Consider the following 21,622-nt stretch of genomic DNA (forward strand, 5'->3'; position numbering starts at 1 on the left):
CTAAAATAAAACCTCTTTTCCTCCGCTGAAAGAGTGCTCCTGGTTCTCGGTCGGAGTGGGGTAGCAGTTAACTCAGCTCCAATAAGTTTGGGAAACACTGGGCTCGAAGAACGAAGCTTTTCCGGCGCAATGTTTCTCCCCCCTCTCCAAGAATCCAGGAATTCTTTCCCCAGGATTGTGAAAAGAGAGGAGGAAAGGGAGAGATCGAGAAGCCGGAGAGGGAGATAGATGGATCCACCTGTAAGCCCGCGCGGTCCTGCGGCTGGAAACCTCGAAACTCCGCCGCCTTCGTAGCTCTTGTGTCTGTGTGCAAAGGAGCAGAAACAAGAGGCGATTAAAAGAGATGGGGAAGGGGGGGGGAGGGAAGGGAAGGGAAGGAGAAGCCACAGAGGTGGGGGAAGAGGAAAGCGCCATAGTGGAGAAGCAAAGCAAATTAAGCAGGGCTCTGATCTGCTTGGGTTGCCGCCTGCCCCAAAATGCACCCTGCATCTTAATTCGCTTCAGCATTGCTTACACACGCACACACATCTCCCGGTGCCATTTCGGCTCCCTGAAATCAGCCCCCACCACCATCATTCTTTTCCTCTTCTTTTATTTATCCCTGCAAAAACCTGCCACTACTCTTTCGGACGCCCCCTTTGCAATTTCCCAAACAGTCTCCCCCTTCCTCTCTCCTTTCCCCCTGGCCGGTCCCCTCCCCCTTTTAAGTCCTTCGCTCATTTCTCTCTCTCTTTTTCTTCCGACTCATTTATTTCCCTTCTTTTAAAGCTTGGGAATCCGACTTGAAGAAATAAAATAAAATGCACCAACACACCACTATTATTATTATTTTTTAGAAATATTATTATTCCTTTTGGATGCAGGAAAAGATAAACATTCCCCTTCTCTTGTTTGCAGATTCTGACTTGTTTGCTCGTGGGGTGTATCTCTCTTCGTCGCAAATTCTGCTTTTTTCAGAAAACCAGATTGCCGGAATAGAGACGTGATTGGCGCGTTGTGTGTGTGTGTGTGTGTGTGTGTGAGAGAGAGAGAGAGAGAGAGAGAGAGAGAGAGAGGAGCCACAACAAGAGTGGACCCCCTCCCCCGTCCGGTTGCAATCCCACCCGGAACTTTTCTCACGTGCAGATCTCGCCAGGAACGTTTCCTCGGGTGTACGCCAGCCCAGTCCACCCGCGAGTGGCACAGGTCAGCCGCGCAGTCACGAGCGCAGGCTGCGCGCCCACGTGGTTCTCAACCCCTTTTCCTGCGCGTTTCCTCCGAAGTAAAAGACCCCTCCCTTGATTTCCAGAGTTCAGCAGAGCCTCCTTCCCAGGAAAAGGCGCCCGCAGGATCGTCGCCCCTTCCCTCGATCTCATCGCAGGCAGAGTTCCCGAGGATCGACGTGCCTTAGAGGATCGCTAGTTCTCCCCACTCGCCAATCTACCCCCTCCCCTGAGAGGTAGTAGGCGATATTGCGAAGCGGGCGAGGAAATCCTCCTTTCAACAACCAACAAACAGTCGCCCACCGCGCAGGCTGAGGGGGTTCCCTCTTGCACCTCGGCATTGCACGGCGGAGGGGGGGGGGAGGAGAAAATTAATCTCTCGCGCTATATCGCTTGCGCGCATATTACATCTTTCTGCAGCACTGCTGGGCGTGGGAAGGGCTAGCTGGCCGGGTTGGAGGGGACACACACACACACACGACAGGAGGCGGCGGCGAAGGAGGAGGAGGAGGCAGGGAGCCCCCCCCCCTCTTCTCGTGCCCCTCCATCTCCTCCTCTCCCTCTGCGTGGCGTTTTTTCTTGCAGGTGTTTCAATTTTAATTCTGCCCGGTAGGTGGGACTTGGTGACTTTAAGCACCATCATATTTCGCCCCCACCCTCCTCTCTCTCTCTCTCTTCCTTTCCTCCTCTCCCTCCTCCTCCTCCTCCTCCTCTTCTCGCTGCCGCTGCTGCTGCCTTCCCCCCTCTTCTGTTGCAATCTTCACAAGTCTCTGGGAGAGCAGCGAGCGAGCGAGCTACGGTGGATCAACAAGGCACCGAGAAACGCCAGCCGCACCGCGCACACACCAGCCAGCCAGCCAGCCGCGATGCAGCGCTCACCGCTACAGTAGAGGGAATAAGCCAGCCTCGCCGACCTGCCCATCATGAGTCTATCGATGGAAGGATTTTTTCTCTACATGCCTCCGATCGCTTGAGGGTGGTTTATTTTGTCGTCTTCTTTTTTTTTGCTTCCTCCCCTGTCCTCGCCCCCCTTTTCCCTTAAAACCTCTCTCTCTCCCCCTCTCCTCTGTGTCCTCCCCTCTTTCCCCCTCCCTTTCCACAACCTCCCCCCTCTTATTTCTTTCTCTCTCCACCCCCCTCCTCTCTCTCTCTCTCTCTTTTGGATCCCCATCAGGCTTAATTTTTTTTAAAAAATTTTTTATTTTGTATATATCAGTAATTCTTCTGAAATAAAGCCACAGCGAATCGAAGATGGATGTCTTGTTTTGTCCGACCAAATGTAGTTTTTGGAAGGTTTTCTGGCTCTGGAGCATTTGGGGAGACTTCTTGGTTTCCGTCTTGGGTTGCCCTGCCAACTGCCTTTGCAATAAGACCGAGATCAATTGCAAAAAGCCGGACGATGGGAACCTCTTCCCCCTTTTGGAAGGGCAAGATTCAGGCACGAGCAACGGGAATACCAGCATCAACATCACGGACATCTCTAGGAATATCACTTCGATGTAAGTCTTGTTTCTTCACCCCCCGCAAAAAAAAATCCCTCCCCATTTCTCTCTCTCCCCAAAGCTGTGTATTAGTACATGCATGTGATATTTGCAAAGGGGGATAATGGGGGTGCCTTGTGTACCGAATAGAATAGATGCCCCTTCCCACTGCTCTCGTTCTCTGTGTATAAAGATCGGGGCATGTGCATTTCAGTGAATGCAGATCTCCCTTTGGTTCTTTTTCAAAAATATATATGTGTGTGTCTGTGGGAGGGAGGGTGGGAGGGAGGCCCCTCCAAGTCCCTCCTCCTCCTGCTGAAAAAAGCAACAGTTTGGATCAGACTTGCCATGGCTATGAAGTCAATAAGGGTTTGTTAGCACCCTCAGGAAGAGGGAACCTCTGGCTATGTGTGTGTCTGTGCATAGATGTGTCTGGAAGATCATGTACGATGAAACCTCCAGTCTCCGGCTTGCTTTAACTGTGTCCGAAGAGGAACACACACTCTCTCGCTTTGGGAGACTTGCCATGATAATAGGATGGGTTTTTTCTCCCTCTTTCTCCACTCCAGTTCTCCTTTCTGTGCTTTCTGTGTCCTCGTTTGTGCCTTCTCTCTCTCTCTCTCTCTCTCTCTCTCTCTCTCTCTCTCTCTCTCTCTTAAAAAAAAGAAGCTTCACCGACCCTGCAGCTTTTCTCTCTTCAATGCACACATAGATTTTGGAAATAAGACAGGGAGGGTTGCCCCTTAAGTAGCTTATTCGAGATCACATTGTGACATATATTTTGTTGTTGTTGTTTGTTGCAAACAAGGACTCTAATGCCAGAGCAGCTTTCCTGTAGCTTTCCCCCCTCTTGCAGTGGATGTTTTGATCTCACAGTCACTGGGGTGGGGGTTGTGGAACCAGGGAAATACACACACACACACACACACACACACACACTTACTTAGTGGAGTGACTCTTTAAAAAATAAAAATAAAGCAAATATGGTTGTTGTTGTTTTTGTTAAAAAAAAATCCAAGTTCCTCTATTCTTGTTAGGAGATCCTGGTGGTTAAATATCAGTCAAAAGCCCATGGACCTGAGAGAGGCAAGAGTGAGTGAGTAAGGGAGGGAGAGTAAGGGGGAGAGGGAGCATCCTTACCACTCTTCTTACAAGCTCCATCCATCTAGATTTTAATTCTGTATGTATATTTTTATTTTAAAAAGAGCCATATCTGCTGAGATCTCTGCATGGTGTCGGTTTCCAACAATGCAGATATATCTTTTCCTTTTTGGGGAGGGCTGGGCGACGCTAAAACTCTGAGCCGTTTCATTAGCCTAATGCTAATTGAAACAGGGTTATTGTGCAGCCTCAGTAAGTTGCCCGTGGGAGTCAAATTAGGGTGTGGGGGTGAGGAAAGTGGATTTCTTTATTATTTTTCCTTTGGCAAGCAAATGCACGAAGGCCAGGACTGAGCAATGGGGGGGGGGGTTGATTATTGGTTAATTAAAAGCCCAGTAATACCCAACACATCATAGAAGGGCTAGGACATAAGATGGAGACAGGTGCCTTAAGGATGCTCCTCTGTCTTCCCCCCTCCCACCTTACCCAAAGGATGTGCTCTAAGTGCAGCTTTGGGGAAATGGCCCAAGCATTTATTTGGAGAGCCGTGGCAACCTTGTCGTTTATTTATTTATCTTTTCTGCACCGTACAACTGGCGTGGCCATCCTTAAAGCTGTCAGGAGTGGCCCTGCATGCTTTTCCAGGGATGGCTCTGTACAGAGGAAAGACTGTGTGCCCCATCTGGCAAATACATCTACAAAAGTTACAAGACTTCAGGGACTTGGGTGGCTGGAGAAAAAGGAAAGAATGAATTCTCTTGAGGTTTGCAAAAGCTTCCCTGTTTGTGGTCACCTGGAGGTGACAGTAACTCACTAGAGGCGACTGGGCAAGTGGCTGTTTTTGAAGCCCCCAGGATGTTCCTTTGTAGCTGCCCCCTTGTTGCCCATTTTCTATTCTCCCTTTACTGAATCTTCTTCCAATGAAAGCAGAGAAACCTACTCTGGGTATAGCACCACCATCCGTTCCCAGATGTGCCCCATTTTTCTGCTGCATGAGGAGTCTTCCAGGAAATACTAGGGGGAAAAGTAACAGAAAGTAATGTATTCTCAGTTTGGTGTGGTTTGGCCTTTTAGCTTTTGAAAGCACACTTTGAAGGTGCTTTGAACTAGCGCCAGCCCCCCCCCCCCCGCAAATCTCTAAACAAAACTATGTCTCGAAAGAGCCATTTCTAGCATTTTGCTCCATGTGTATTTAAGCCAGAGTGTCTATATCATAATCTGGACTGCTGGGGGAGATATGATTATGTGAATCTTTTGTATCCAGAAAATAACTTGACTGCTTTGAAAATGCTGATCAAGCTGTTAGCAAAGTAGACGGAGGGCCCTTTCAAACTCCAGAATGAGCAGAGGTTGTATGTGTGTGTGTTTTGAGAAAGAGAGAGAGAGAATCTTTTTTAATGTCAGGAAATGATCTGAAGTTGTCAGGTTCACTGGAGGATTGAATCTGTCCTTGGTCCAACTTCAGCCTTTCCTAATCGCTCAGGAAAAGGCACCGTTGTTGTTTTACAGCCTGGTTGTAATATTTTGCGAAATTATGGTTTGGGGCTAAGAAGACAAAGGAGGAAGATTAATTATTTTCTTGAAAAGGTGTGGGAACAGCCCTTTAAATGTGCTTAGGAAATACGTAAGGATGGCAACATCATCCGTGGCTGTCAATCACAATAGCTGAACTTCATGTTCAGGGGCAGTCTACCACCAAGTGCCAGATGCCGGTGACAAACAACAAAAGAGAGCCGATTCCTTCAAGCCTTGCTTGTGGGCTGCTCAAGGGGCACTTGGTTGGCCACTCTGGGAAACAGGATGCAGAATTAGATTGACCCTTGCATTGTCTCTTATGGTATGTGCAATTATGGAAGACTATCAATTTTTCCCTCTCTCCCTCACATCCTCTGCTTATTAAAGGAGGTTATGGTGTGAGTGGGTGGAGGACTGTTTTAACAAAAGAAACATCTCACAAGGTTATGGCAGATGAATGGGTTCAGAGAGAAGATCAAGGGATCAAGGGATCAACCTTTTCCTTTCTTCCGTTTTATGCTTAAGCCCCCTGATTTGCCCAGTAAGACGGTGCACAGCCCAGATGACAGGGTGAAGGGATGGGGAGATGTGAGAAGCGCCTGCTCTGGACTTCCCTCTGTGAAATGGAGTAACCTGCTTTCTTCATTAAAGATGGCCTAACTGGTTTATTGTGAGATAACAGTCTCTCTGTTTAAGCCCAATTAGGGGCTTTTAATTTCATTAACTGTGTTGCTTGGTGGGGGTCACTTGCTTTGGAGAATTATGATAGTTGGAGACTTTCATTGGCTGTAGGTGCTTTCATGTGGGAAATGAAAAATCAAAATGATAGCCGCTCTTCAAAATAATCTCAAGCCTTCCTTTTCCTTCTTTTCAGGAAGGAAGCCAGTGCTGCCTTTAGGCAGACTGAAGCAACTGCCTCGGGTGGCAGGTGCTGAGGGTTTTCCTCACAAACCCCTCCCCCTGCCATTCCCCTGTGTTGCCACAGGGCCTGTTTTGGCCCTCATAATTTGGCCTATTGCCTCTGGTGTGGAGGCGGATGCAATCCCACCACCAGTGTTGAAATAAGAGTCAGCTTCCAGTCCAAGCAGCTCCATTGGGGGCTGGTGCCCATTGGGACTGGTGGGTCAGAGAAGGCAGGAGCCCAACAGCAGGTGGAGCAGAGCCCACTAAACCTAGTGCTGTCTCCATCCTCTCCTCTGATGAGGCCTGCAGGTGCAACATTGAGACTTAAGGAGGAGGAGCAGCTGACAGTCAGTGATACTTTCTGGAATGGTGGTAAGCAAGAAGGCGGGGGCTCACTAAGGTTGGTAGGGCAATGCTCTGTTCACCCTAATGGATCAGCCTTCACTGATTGGCTTCTGTCCCCAGAACAGGAGGGGCACTCTTCTGCAGCAAAACATCTTTGGTTGGTTCTTACAAGAGCTTGGAATGGGAAAACTGGCACCACTTTGGGGTTATCCTGTCTCTGTCTAAGGCAAGATTGCTTCAGAAAGTGTCCTACTAATGGCAGCTGCAAACAGGCCCCATGGTTGAGAGGTTGAGTAAGAGAAAGGTACTTGACTTATTGTGGAGGAGAGATATTGACAGATATTGATGGCTAGCTGGAAGGGGAAGGACCATAGCTTAGTGGTGGGGCATGCTATGCCTATGAGAACACCCAGTCTCTTTCACTGGCTTCTTCAGGTAGGGCTGAGAGAGACTGCTCCCTCTCTCTCAAATCATGGGAGGCCATTGCCAGTCAGTATAGGCCAGTAGTCTTCAACCATAAGAACACATGGATAACCCTGCTGGATCGGGTCAATGGACCATCTAGTCCAGCATCCTGCTTTTACACTGGCCACTCAGATGCCTTTGGGAAACCTTCAAGTAGGACCTGAGCTCAAGAGCATTATTCCCTCCATTTGGGGCTCCATTACGTAATCTTTTACCATATATTTGCATGGTGGTAGCGCTCCTGTTGTGACCCACCTTGGATCAGGCCAGTGGTGGGTCCTGACCCACCAGCTGAAGACCAGTGGTAGACAGTGCTGAGGCAGATTGACCAGTGGTTTGACTTGGTGCAAGTCAGCTTCTTAATGTTCTTCAGCAAAGAAAGAGCTGGTGCTCATAAATGCACAGGCCTATCTACAAGCCAAGGTCTGTGAGTTGGCTGCAACCTGACTGTGTGCCCTCAATACCATATTAGCCATAGCGGTGGAACCATAATGTTTTCTGATATGGTGGGGTGGAGCTGTGTGTTTGTTCTCTCACTAATCTTGATTAGGTTGAGTTTGGCTTGTATGGTTTTTTGGGGGGGAGGGGTCTTGGCAGAAGTCTGCTTGGCTTCAAAACAACTGGGGAGGAGATGATAGCCAAAAGAGAAAAGCAAGAAGGAGCCTCCTCACCACAAGAACTTATATTTTGAAATCAGCTCTATGCTCTCTGGCCTTGGGCCATCCCCTGGAGGCCTCCATCCTGATTATTGGGTTTTAAACATCAGATGTTCTTTATTATGGTCAAATAGTTATGTTATCATTGTTATGGCATGTGTGCCTGTAATACACACACGCCACAAAAAATATGTAAGAAGCTGCCTTACAGAGCCTGGTTACCGCTCTATCTATCTTGGTGCTACATATCCCAGGAATAACCAATGTGGCACCTTCTAGATGCTCTAGGACTATAAGTCCCATCAGCCCCAGCCATCATGGCCAGTGATCAGGGATGATAGTTCAGCACCATCTGGAGAGTACTGCATTGGTTACCTTTGATCTACTCTGACTGGAAGCATCTCTCCAAGATCTGAGGCAGAAGTTTTGAACTGGAGATGCCTTCTACGTTTCAAGCATGTGTCCTGATGCTGAGTGCAAAGGGTTTGTGAGTAATCAATAGCGCTGAATCAGCCTGCCAGACCTCATAATAGCATTTATATGGCACTTTAGAAGTGTTCAAATTGCAAAGCATACATTAGCTTGTAAACTTTACAACAACCCCTGTGCAGGAAGTTCAGCATTAACTCCCTAGGGGGTTATCGGAAGCAGGTGGTGGTGTAGCCTATATAAAGCAGCTTGCCTGAGGTCACCTAAAGAGTTTGTGGTAGAGGTAAGATTGGGCACCCATACATTATTGGCTTCCTGCTCATCTGTTCTTCCAACCCAGTGGTTAAAGTGTCAGATGAAGACTGGATGGACTCAGCTGTGAAGCTCATTGAGTAACCATGGACCAACCATCTTCTCTCAACCTAAACTACTTCACAGGGACGTCATGAAGACATAAAAGGGACATCCTCCTTGGAGGGAAGGTGGATATACATGTAAATATGCAGTAAACAATCACAATCAACACTGCACTGATCCCTCAAGTTGATTGCCTTCAGTTCAGATGAAGTAGCTTGATTGTTGCAAGTAGAAGCACCTTAATCATTCTATATCCATCCATCCATCCATTCATTTCCTATCCACAGAGCTCAAGGTGGCACATATGCTTCTCCCCTTTTTTATTTTATCCTAAAAATATCTCTGAGAGGAAGGGTAGACTGAGAGATAGCAGCTGGCCCAAGATAATCTAGTGAGCTTCATGGCTGAATGGGTTTTGAGCCCTGATTGCCCAAGTTCTAGCCCAATACTTTAACCACTATCCCAGTTGTGCCAAAGCTCCAATGGTAGCTCCACCCTGTTCCCACTCATCAGCTGGTACCTCCTTCTTAGAGGTACTTCCTGAATTTTGTGGTTTGCCATTACAGTTTCTGATCAAACAACATCTCATGAAGTTCCTTTAGCTCCTCCCTTGAACTATTGGGCAAGTTAATGGAGATGGAGTAACAGGTTGTTGAAAAACATTGGCATGTGAGTAGGATGAAGTGGGCAAGAACCTTTCTGGTCAGTTAATCAGTCACCCAGTTAGGAGCATAGGAAGTGTTCTTGTACCAAGTGAGATCATGAATCTGTCCAGCTTGACATTCTCTGCACTAACTGGCAGTGACTCTCCAGGGTTTCAGACCAGGAGTCCTCCCCAGTCCTACCCGGGGATTGAACCTGAAATATTTTGTATGTAGAGCCTGTGCTCTAGCATTTTGCTGTGGCCCTTCTGTTTCCATCTTGTTCCACCTGGTATATTGCAAAAGGATCAACTGATGACCTTGACTGGTCTCTCTTCTGTCATCAATGGGCTGGTTATGAGAGGTTCTTTTCAAAAGAGCTGTTCTCCTGAGACCCTCATCTTTGTTCTCATGCTTCTTCCTGCATCTGGGAAACATATAGATTTGAATCTGGCCAGAACATAACCAGGACTTTATTTAATTGTGTTGGTTGAACCTTGGCCAAAAACTGATGCATCCAATGGCCATGCTGGCTTGTTGCAATGGGTTTTCATTGCTTTTGCTTGTCTTTCTGCCTGCAGAATGGTGGCAATACAACTGGGAAGTGGTTATGGTAAAACCAAGGCTGAAGAGCCTGTGACCCTCCAGAAGTTGTTGGGCTTGCCCATCATCCATGACCATTGGCCATTCTTGAAGGAGAAGGAGCTGATGGGAATTGGAACCAACAGCATCTAGAGGGCTTCAGACAGTGGTGGCTGGTGCTCTTTGCAGCTGGTGAGGTGCCAGAACTGAATTCTGGTGAGTTCCAGCTGAAAAAAGCCCTGGGAGGAACCAACTATTTCTAATTTAATCCCTATCCTTCTCCCTGCTGGGTTCTACAAGGTCATTCTCAAGCCTGAGAATGGTGGGGCAGCTCCCCGTTTGTCCAAATGGACCAGCCTCTACTGTCTGCAGACCCCCAGCCCTGCTGTACCATAACCACTGCCCCATCACATCCCCATGACAACATCTGTTTGTGTTGTGCCTCTGATGGCTGCTTGCAGATGTGTCTACTGGAATGGCGATACCAGCCTGAGGCCCCAAGGTGGGGTGGTACTGGGCAAAAGCCCAGGAGCTTCCCCCTTGAATCAAAGAACCCCAGCCTGCTGCTACCTTCCAAATTTGGCTGCTCTGTACCATCCATTGCCTCGGTGTGATATGATCATCCTCGGTGTAACTCAGTCTGCTCGTTTAAATGCTTGTTGAGAAATTGAACAAAAGCCTCAATTAATTAACGTTCTGCTTTGGATGGGTTTTTCCTTTTCTCTCCCCCCCCCCCCCGTTTCTCGTCCTCTCCTCTTCTCCTTCTGCTCTCTCCTCCTTGATTGCAAAACCGTCATTTTTGTCGGGGGCGAAGCAAGTGCTGTATGCTATTGTGTGCTGCAAAAGAGAACCAAGGTCAGGGGCAACCGGAGGGAGTGGGAGAGTCTGAGAAAGAGAGGTGTGGGCTGGGAGAGTGTTACTTAGTGAGAACTCAGAAGCTTTCTCAGAGATGATGCCTCGTGTCTGTCTAAGGTGGAGGAGGACTGACGAATCACTAGACTTTTATTTATTTATTTTTGCCAGCACACACAGGGCAGAATAGAAGACAGTGTAGATTCACAACTGCCCTGTCCTCCTCCTGATGGAGGAACTATAGCTCAGTGTTAGAGCATCTGCTTTGCATGGAGAAAGTACATTTCCGAGCACAATTCAAAAGTGTTGGTGCTGACCTTTAATGCCCTGAATGGTCTCAGCCCAGTATACCCGAAGGAGTGTCTCCACTCATTGTTCAGCCTGGACACTGAAGTCCAGCTCTGAGGGCCTTCTGGCGGTTTTCTCACTGTGAGAAGTGAGGTTACAGGGAACCAGGCAGAGGGCCTTCTTGGTAGTGGTGCCAGCTCTGTGGAACGCCCTCCCATCAGATGTCAAGGAAATAAATAACTGTCTGACTTTTAGAAGACATCTGATGGCAGCCGTGTTGATCTTTTATCATCTTTATTATTATTTTTAATAATATTCTGTTGGGAGCCGCCCAGAGTGGCTGGGGAAACCCAGTCAGATGGGTGTGGTATAATAATAATAATAATAATAATAATAATAATAATAATAATAATAATAATGTCAAAGAGAAAATCAACTACCAGACTTTTAGAAGACATTTGAAGGCAGCCCTGTTTAGGGAAGCTTTTAGTGTTTGATGGTCTATTGTATTTTAATATTTTGTTGGAAGCCACTCAGTGTGGCTGAGGAAACCCAGCCAGATGGGCGGAGTATAAATAAATAAATTTATTATTATTATTATTATTATTATTATTATTATTATTATTAGACCCAGGTTCAATCCCTGGCATCTCCAGGGAGGGCTAGGAGACACACTTCTCTGAAATCCTGGAGAGAAGAAGGCAGTCAGATTAGAGCTCGATGGGCCAATGGTCTGACTCAGTCCCTTGTAGCTTCCTTTGTTCCTACGTTGATTGCTTTTGTGGAGGATAGAGAAGCAGAAGTTTGAATGCATGCTGAAAGTAGCCTATTGCAAACTTTTTATGAATTGCTCTGCCCACTCTTGCCTCTGGCCTTGTCTGTCACTTGTATGTGGCCTATGGCAGGAGAATGTGGCCCCCAGTCTGAATAAATTTTCCTCACCCCTGCTGTGTGCAGAGAGCTTAAAAAGCTGATTCCCAGATGCGTTTGTCGAGGCACCACTGATATCCATGATACACTTGCTAGTGTGAAGTGAGATGTTAAGGCCTTTTCTGAGCTCAAAGTGTTCACCCACAGTGCATTCATGAGCTTAGTCTTACCTTCTCTCCTCTCCATTATAATTTAATTGGGTGTGTGTGAAAGAGAGGTTTAAACCCCTCCCTTGGCCATGAAGCTCAATCAGTGACCTTGAGTGGACTGCATTTTCTCCCTGTCTAACCTACCTTGTTGTGAGTAGATGCAGTGGTGATGACTATGCCCAATAGCCTGAGTTTCTTGGAGGAAGAGCACAGCAACAGCAAGCCTTCAGCTCCTCTTTATCAGAGTGTGTTCAGAGCATTCAGTACCCCTCCCACCAATGCATGACAACAGGGATGACTTACCTGGTGTACTTCTGCATGAGTAGGCATTCAGGGCTTCCTCCCTCCTAACGAGCACTGACTTGTGCAGAGACACAAGGAGAGAGGGGTTCTCTTCTACCAATGGGCAATACTTGCCCCCTCCTTTAAAAGGAACCCTTTATGGGGTTAAGGGTGCAGGGAACCTCCAATTTTAATAGGGAAAAATGTTTCTCTTATCAGATGTTGGGGCAACACTGCTTTAATGAGCTAGCTGGGCTTCCTAGGAAAAGCAAGCAGAGCCCTCCTGTGGAGGAGTGTGGTTCTCTTGGCTTTCTGTTGAATAGCTGGAGAACTGAGTCTTCTTTCCCAAAAATGCTGCAGATAGTTCTGTCTTTATGATTCCAGGGATCATGTCTCAACTGTGACCCATAAGCTCTTCTTGTCCCTTGGGTGTCACATGAGCAGAGCCATTATCTGTTGTCATGTAGAGCTGGGCATAATCCTTGGGTGAACAGCTGTTCCAGAGGACAGGACATCACTGAGCACCAGCTACCTGAACATTCTCTCCGGAGACTGATGTTTTGTCTCTCCTTCCCCTTCTTTGGACAAACCTTGTATAACCAACAAACAATGCTGATCTTCACCTCCTCACAAGGACCACATTGTCTTGCTACAAGATGCATGTTGACCTTTGATGCACTGGCAGAATCCAAAGCCTGTGGACTGTTGGCTGTGAGTTATGTTTGCAGTTCCCATTCATTAAACTTCAGAGAAAGTGTGTGCTTAGCCTGGCTCATTTGCTTTATTTAATCAGTTGGGGCAATGGTTTTCAAGCTGCGTCCTAGAGAAGCCCACAGTTCTCTGATAGCCAAAAGAGAAAAGCAAGAAGGAGCCTCCTCACCACAAGAACTTATATTTTGAAATCAGCTCTATGCTCTCTGGCCTTGGGCCATCCCCTGGAGGCCTCCATCCTGATTATTGGGTTTTAAACATCAGATGTTCTTTATTATGGTCAAATAGTTATGTTATCATTGTTATGGCATGTGTGCCTGTAATACACACACGCCACAAAAAATATGTAAGAAGCTGCCTTACAGAGCCTGGTTACCGCTCTATCTATCTTGGTGCTACATATCCCAGGAATAACCAATGTGGCACCTTCTAGATGCTCTAGGACTATAAGTCCCATCAGCCCCAGCCATCATGGCCAGTGATCAGGGATGATAGTTCAGCACCATCTGGAGAGTACTGCATTGGTTACCTTTGATCTACTCTGACTGGAAGCATCTCTCCAAGATCTGAGGCAGAAGTTTTGAACTGGAGATGCCTTCTACGTTTCAAGCATGTGTCCTGATGCTGAGTGCAAAGGGTTTGTGAGTAATCAATAGCGCTGAATCAGTCTGCCAGACCTCATAATAGCATTTATATGGCACTTTAGAAGTGTTCAAATTGCAAAGCATACATTAGCTTGTAAACTTTACAACAACCCCTGTGCAGGAAGTTCAGCATTAACTCCCTAGGGGGTTATCGGAAGCAGGTGGTGGTGTAGCCTATATAAAGCAGCTTGCCTGAGGTCACCTAAAGAGTTTGTGGTAGAGGTAAGATTGGGCACCCATACATTATTGGCTTCCTGCTCATCTGTTCTTCCAACCCAGTGGTTAAAGTGTCAGATGAAGACTGGATGGACTCAGCTGTGAAGCTCATTGAGTAACCATGGACCAACCATCTTCTCTCAACCTAAACTACTTCACAGGGACGTCATGAAGACATAAAAGGGACATCCTCCTTGGAGGGAAGGTGGATATACATGTAAATATGCAGTAAACAATCACAATCAACACTGCACTGATCCCTCAAGTTGATTGCCTTCAGTTCAGATGAAGTAGCTTGATTGTTGCAAGTAGAAGCACCTTAATCATTCTATATCCATCCATCCATCCATTCATTTCCTATCCACAGAGCTCAAGGTGGCACATATGCTTCTCCCCTTTTTTATTTTATCCTAAAAATATCTCTGAGAGGAAGGGTAGACTGAGAGATAGCAGCTGGCCCAAGATAATCTAGTGAGCTTCATGGCTGAATGGGTTTTGAGCCCTGATTGCCCAAGTTCTAGCCCAATACTTTAACCACTATCCCAGTTGTGCCAAAGCTCCAATGGTAGCTCCACCCTGTTCCCACTCATCAGCTGGTACCTCCTTCTTAGAGGTACTTCCTGAATTTTGTGGTTTGCCATTACAGTTTCTGATCAAACAACATCTCATGAAGTTCCTTTAGCTCCTCCCTTGAACTATTGGGCAAGTTAATGGAGATGGAGTAACAGGTTGTTGAAAAACATTGGCATGTGAGTAGGATGAAGTGGGCAAGAACCTTTCTGGTCAGTTAATCAGTCACCCAGTTAGGAGCATAGGAAGTGTTCTTGTACCAAGTGAGATCATGAATCTGTCCAGCTTGACATTCTCTGCACTAACTGGCAGTGACTCTCCAGGGTTTCAGACCAGGAGTCCTCCCCAGTCCTACCCGGGGATTGAACCTGAAATATTTTGTATGTAGAGCCTGTGCTCTAGCATTTTGCTGTGGCCCTTCTGTTTCCATCTTGTTCCACCTGGTATATTGCAAAAGGATCAACTGATGACCTTGACTGGTCTCTCTTCTGTCATCAATGGGCTGGTTATGAGAGGTTCTTTTCAAAAGAGCTGTTCTCCTGAGACCCTCATCTTTGTTCTCATGCTTCTTCCTGCATCTGGGAAACATATAGATTTGAATCTGGCCAGAACATAACCAGGACTTTATTTAATTGTGTTGGTTGAACCTTGGCCAAAAACTGATGCATCCAATGGCCATGCTGGCTTGTTGCAATGGGTTTTCATTGCTTTTGCTTGTCTTTCTGCCTGCAGAATGGTGGCAATACAACTGGGAAGTGGTTATGGTAAAACCAAGGCTGAAGAGCCTGTGACCCTCCAGAAGTTGTTGGGCTTGCCCATCATCCATGACCATTGGCCATTCTTGAAGGAGAAGGAGCTGATGGGAATTGGAACCAACAGCATCTAGAGGGCTTCAGACAGTGGTGGCTGGTGCTCTTTGCAGCTGGTGAGGTGCCAGAACTGAATTCTGGTGAGTTCCAGCTGAAAAAAGCCCTGGGAGGAACCAACTATTTCTAATTTAATCCCTATCCTTCTCCCTGCTGGGTTCTACAAGGTCATTCTCAAGCCTGAGAATGGTGGGGCAGCTCCCCGTTTGTCCAAATGGACCAGCCTCTACTGTCTGCAGACCCCCAGCCCTGCTGTACCATAACCACTGCCCCATCACATCCCCATGACAACATCTGTTTGTGTTGTGCCTCTGATGGCTGCTTGCAGATGTGTCTACTGGAATGGCGATACCAGCCTGAGGCCCCAAGGTGGGGTGGTACTGGGCAAAAGCCCAGGAGCTTCCCCCTTGAATCAAAGAACCCCAGCCTGCTGCTACCTTCCAAATTTGGCTGCTCTGCACCATCCATTGCCTCGGTGTGATATGATCATCCTCGGTGTAACTCAGTCTGCTCGTTTAAATGCTTGTTGAGAAATTGAACAAAAGCCTCAATTAATTAACGTTCTGCTTTGGATGGGTTTTTCCTTTTCTCTCTCTCTCCCCCCCCCCCCCGTTTCTCGTCCTCTCCTCTTCTCCTTCTGCTCTCTCCTCCTTGATTGCAAAACCGTCATTTTTGTCGGGGGCGAAGCAAGTGCTGTATGCTATTGTGTGCTGCAAAAGAGAACCAAGGTCAGGGGCAACCGGAGGGAGTGGGAGAGTCTGAGAAAGAGAGGTGTGGGCTGGGAGAGTGTTACTTAGTGAGAACTCAGAAGCTTTCTCAGAGATGATGCCTCGTGTCTGTCTAAGGTGGAGGAGGACTGACGAATCACTAGACTTTTATTTATTTATTTTTGCCAGCACACACAGGGCAGAATAGAAGACAGTGTAGATTCACAACTGCCCTGTCCTCCTCCTGATGGAGGAACTATAGCTCAGTGTTAGAGCATCTGCTTTGCATGGAGAAAGTACATTTCCGAGCACAATTCAAAAGTGTTGGTGCTGACCTTTAATGCCCTGAATGGTCTCAGCCCAGTATACCCGAAGGAGTGTCTCCACTCATTGTTCAGCCTGGACACTGAAGTCCAGCTCTGAGGGCCTTCTGGCGGTTTTCTCACTGTGAGAAGTGAGGTTACAGGGAACCAGGCAGAGGGCCTTCTTGGTAGTGGTGCCAGCTCTGTGGAACGCCCTCCCATCAGATGTCAAGGAAATAAATAACTATCTGACTTTTAGAAGACATCTGATGGCAGCCGTGTTGATCTTTTATCATCTTTATTATTATTTTTAATAATATTCTGTTGGGAGCCGCCCAGAGTGGCTGGGGAAACCCAGTCAGATGGGTGTGGTATAATAATAATAATAATAATAATAATAATAATAATAATAATAATAATGTCAAAGAGAAAATCAACTACCAGACTTTTAGAAGACATTTGAAGGCAGCCCTGTTTAGGGAAGCTTTTAGTGTTTGATGGTCTATTGTATTTTAATATTTTGTTGGAAGCCACTCAGTGTGGCTGAGGAAACCCAGCCAGATGGGCGGAGTATAAATAAATAAATTTATTATTATTATTATTATTATTATTATTATTATTATTATTATTAGACCCAGGTTCAATCCCTGGCATCTCCAGGGAGGGCTAGGAGACACACTTCTCTGAAATCCTGGAGAGAAGAAGGCAGTCAGAGTAGAGCTCGATGGGCCAATGGTCTGACTCAGTCCCTTGTAGCTTCCTTTGTTCCTACGTTGATTGCTTTTGTGGAGGATAGAGAAGCAGAAGTTTGAATGCATGCTGAAAGTAGCCTATTGCAAACTTTTTATGAATTGCTCTGCCCACTCTTGCCTCTGGCCTTGTCTGTCACTTGTATGTGGCCTATGGCAGGAGAATGTGGCCCCCAGTCTGAATAAATTTTCCTCACCCCTGCTGTGTGCAGAGAGCTTAAAAAGCTGATTCCCAGATGCGTTTGTCGAGGCACCACTGATATCCATGATACACTTGCTAGTGTGAAGTGAGATGTTAAGGCCTTTTCTGAGCTCAAAGTGTTCACCCACAGTGCATTCATGAGCTTAGTCTTACCTTCTCTCCTCTCCATTATAATTTAATTGGGTGTGTGTGAAAGAGAGGTTTAAACCCCTCCCTTGGCCATGAAGCTCAATCAGTGACCTTGAGTGGACTGCATTTTCTCCCTGTCTAACCTACCTTGTTGTGAGTAGATGCAGTGGTGATGACTATGCCCAATAGCCTGAGTTTCTTGGAGGAAGAGCACAGCAACAGCAAGCCTTCAGCTCCTCTTTATCAGGGTGTGTTCAGAGCATTCAGTACCCCTCCCACCAATGCATGACAACAGGGATGACTTACCTGGTGTACTTCTGCATGAGTAGGCATTCAGGGCTTCCTCCCTCCTAACGAGCACTGACTTGTGCAGAGACACAAGGAGAGAGGGGTTCTCTTCTACCAATGGGCAATACTTGCCCCCTCCTTTAAAAGGAACCCTTTATGGGGTTAAGGGTGCAGGGAACCTCCAATTTTAATAGGGAAAAATGTTTCTCTTATCAGATGTTGGGGCAACACTGCTTTAATGAGCTAGCTGGGCTTCCTAGGAAAAGCAAGCAGAGCCCTCCTGTGGAGGAGTGTGGTTCTCTTGGCTTTCTGTTGAATAGCTGGAGAACTGAGTCTTCTTTCCCAAAAATGCTGCAGATAGTTCTGTCTTTATGATTCCAGGGATCATGTCTCAACTGTGAGCCATAAGCTCTTCTTGTCCCTTGGGTGTCACATGAGCAGAGCCATTATCTGTTGTCATGTAGAGCTGGGCATAATCCTTGGGTGAACAGCTGTTCCAGAGGACAGGACATCACTGAGCACCAGCTACCTGAACATTCTCTCCGGAGACTGATGTTTTGTCTCTCCTTCCCCTTCTTTGGACAAACCTTGTATAACCAACAAACAATGCTGATCTTCACCTCCTCACAAGGACCACATTGTCTTGCTACAAGATGCATGTTGACCTTTGATGCACTGGCAGAATCCAAAGCCTGTGGACTGTTGGCTGTGAGTTATGTTTGCAGTTCCCATTCATTAAACTTCAGAGAAAGTGTGTGCTTAGCCTGGCTCATTTGCTTTATTTAATCAGTTGGGGCAATGGTTTTCAAGCTGTGTCCTAGAGAAGCCCACAGTTCTCTGACAGCTTCCCAGGAGTTGCCTAAGAAAATAGATCAGTAGTGGTGGACAAGCTTCCTTGAAAGTCAGTTTGCCCATTGCAGCTGATCTTCTGCATCCTCACCATACTACAATTTCCAATATTCTTTTTGAGAAACCATCCCAATCCAGTCCTAGGCCTAATCCATGCCATTTCTGGGCAGGACTGGGTAAGACGCCTATCTGAAACCCTGGTGACCAATCATTGTAGACAATAGGAGCTAGATGGACCAATGGCCTGACTGTGGATAAGGCACTTCCTGGTTCTACACCAGCTTTCAATCTTGAGCTTAAACACATGCTCAGCAGCCTCATGTGATGTTCAGCTGTAGCATTTCAGATTGCATGCTGAAAAGTTTTCCTGTTTCAATGCTTTTGCATATCTTCCTATATACAAAAAAATGTAAGACTGTTGTCACGCTGTAGTTTTTTGTGGTTGTTGATAGCAGCAGCAACCTCTAGTTAAAAACTGCCTGCAGAACTTGCATACTGGGAAGAGAGCTCTGGTCTTTCATTCTCTTCTAAATGTAGGGAGTTGTTGGCCAGGGCATCATTTAAACATGAGATCCCCACCTAAATCCTGATGTGGAATGGACTGACAACAGAGGAATCTCAGGAAGCAGTATATTGTGGGTGCTTATCCACTAGGCATCTCTCTCTCTCTCTCTCTCTCAAAAAAAAAAAAAAAAATTAAAATTTTTTTTTCATATATAACGGTCATGTCTCCTTGTTGACAACCAGGCAATTCTTTTCATGGTATTTTCAGATCCTCACTGCCATTGCACTGCAGCCCTTTTTGGTGTGAATTGCCTATACAGTGGTACCTCGGGTTACATACGCTTCAGGTTACAGACTCCGCTAACCCAGAAATAGTGCTTCAGGTTAAGAACTTTGCTTCAGGATGAGAAAAGAAATCGCCCGCTGGCGGCGTAGCAGCAGCAGGAGGCCCCATTAGTTAAAGTGGTGCTTCAGGTTAAGAACAGTTTCAGGTTAAGAACGGACCTCTGGAACGAATTAAGTATTTAACCGGAGGTACCACTGTAGTACTATTGTCTCACTTGCGGCTGTGGAATGGTGAATGCCCGGAAGCTCATTTTGTCCCATACAAATTGGTTGCTCAATCAGACTGGCAAGTGAGGCTCTATGGATTTCCTTTCCGTCAGAACTCAAGCAAGTAGGTGACGGCAAAAGGCCGTCTTCAATAGTGGTGCCTTGACTCTTGATTGCCCTCCCTCCATTTTCAGAGATGGCATGACTCTGAATACCAGTTGTGGTTCGAGGACCCGACCCCCACAATGTGAAATGAAAACACAAGGACACGTGATATAAGGTTAATGGGCAAGGAAAGGCCGCAACTTTATTGATTACAGCAGTGAAAAAGGTATTGGCTTAGGCATTGGATCTCTAAAACAAGTGGGTTTATTCACCAGTAGGTGGAGCCTCTTGATGCTAATCCAACTATAGGCTCACCCCTGATGTCACCGAGGGTCGTGCCATGGCCTCCCGCCAAGCAGGCATCGGACAGAATACACGGCCACCAGATTCCTTTAACGGAATACCCAGAAATTGAAGGCATAGGCGATGGCCACACCTAGCACTTCGACACACCACACCACATTATTTCAATGCCTAACCTACCCACCAATACCACAAAAGTTGTGACGATTGCTACGAGGTAGGCGAAAAAAACAAAAAGCCTAATGCCAAATGGAAAAACTCCTACCAGGCCCCCTGGGCAACCAGGGCGACCAAGCTAAGGTCCATAGCAAGGCCAATGACCTAACCCTAACTCAAAGGGAGTGGAGGGTGGGTGACTTGCGACGAGACAACGGTGAAGAATGAGGCCGGGGAGAGGCTGGCGCTGCAGCAAAAGGCTGCCGAACATGCCCCCTCTGTGGCACCTGGTTGGATGCCTACAGAGGGGTGTGGGCACCAGCCAGGTGAGGTGGAGGCAGGGGGCTAACGCCCCGTGCTAGGGGCGGTGCTCGGGCTCCCGCCCACAACCACTCCCCTCTCTTCCAGGGAGGAGAGTCTTTGTTGGGAACTGCAAGTGGGGGCTAAGCTGTTGCAATCAAGCCCTGCTTGTGAGCTTCCCCTTAGCACATCTGGCTGGCCACTGTGAGAAAAGGCTGCTGGACTAGATAGGATCTCTGCTTAGGTTCTGACGGTAGTTGACCTGGTGCAATCATTGTTGTAATGTAGATGTCTGGCTAATAGGGTCCAATTTTCTGTAGCTTATAATGAGCAACAACGGCTTTTATATCCCCCTTTTTTGGTTGCTGATTAGCGATTTTCATTATTTACTGCTATTTTATTCTTGTCTTAGGGATGGGGTTTGTGTGTGCACGCATGTAATTTATTTTTATGAGCCTATTGTAAGCTGCCTTCTGCATTTTTATGATGGAAAAGTATGATGTATGCATTCATGGAAGTTGTTAGTAATGGGATGAAATCGGCCTCTCTAGACCCAGTGGTCCTCTCCTCTTCCATGCTGCCATAGCTATTGCCATTGCTATTGGTGGTGGTTAGAAATATGGACATAGCCACGGGTGGGGTGGGGGGACAGCGGATCAGCAGCCTCCCCTAAACCAAGTAAATAAAATTAAAATACTTAACTAAAAGTAGAAATAATCAGAATATTTGAAAGAAGAAGAAGAGTTTGGATTTGATATCCCACTTTATCACTACCCTAGGGAGTCTCAAAGCAGGTAACATTCTCCTTTCCCTTCCTCCCCCACAACAAACACTCTGTGAGGTAGTGGGGCTGAGAGACTTCAGAGAAGTGTGACTAGCCCAAGGTCACGCAGCAGCTGCATGTGGAGGAGCGGAGACGCGAACCCGGTTCACCAGATTACGAGTCTATTGCTCTTAAGCACTACACCACACTGGCTCACTTAGATGATGTTCTGGCGCATTCTGGTGACACAACTGGCAGCCTGATTGAGTGACAGGCGTGGCTTCTGCGAACTGACCAATCACGTCACAGATAGCTCGGTCCTGCCCTCCCTCCCATAACATAAGTCCTGGCTACACCCATGGTTATAAAAAGTAGGGGGGGAAATCAACCAGGTTTCCCCCCTCTGTTTCAGTAGCTGGTCAGAGTAAGGCTGGCGAACCTGACAAGCTTCATCAGTCTCATCAGACTTCGGGGGAATTGCTGCAGAGGTGAGGGGGAAAGACTTGTCAGCTTCGCCATGTAGGCACA

At 47.0% G+C, this 21,622-nt stretch overlaps 1 protein-coding gene across 3 annotated transcripts in view; it reads left to right on the plus strand.

Moving 5' to 3' along the window:
* Positions 1–2,330: 2,330 nt before the first annotated feature.
* NTRK3 (neurotrophic receptor tyrosine kinase 3) overlaps positions 2,331–21,622 on the plus strand; it is a 406,873-nt gene continuing 387,581 nt past the window's right edge. For all 3 annotated transcript variants that reach the window (XM_081838856.1, XM_081838857.1, XM_081838858.1), the window contains exon 1: positions 2,331–2,701. In XM_081838856.1, the coding sequence (XP_081694982.1) occupies positions 2,454–2,701 (248 nt within the window). In that variant the 5' untranslated portion in view covers positions 2,331–2,453. The remainder of the gene's footprint in view (positions 2,702–21,622) is intronic.

This window comes from Podarcis erhardii, assembly GCF_964252035.2.
Source record: "Podarcis erhardii genome assembly, chromosome: 14".
Lineage (NCBI taxonomy): Eukaryota > Metazoa > Chordata > Lepidosauria > Squamata > Lacertidae > Podarcis > Podarcis erhardii.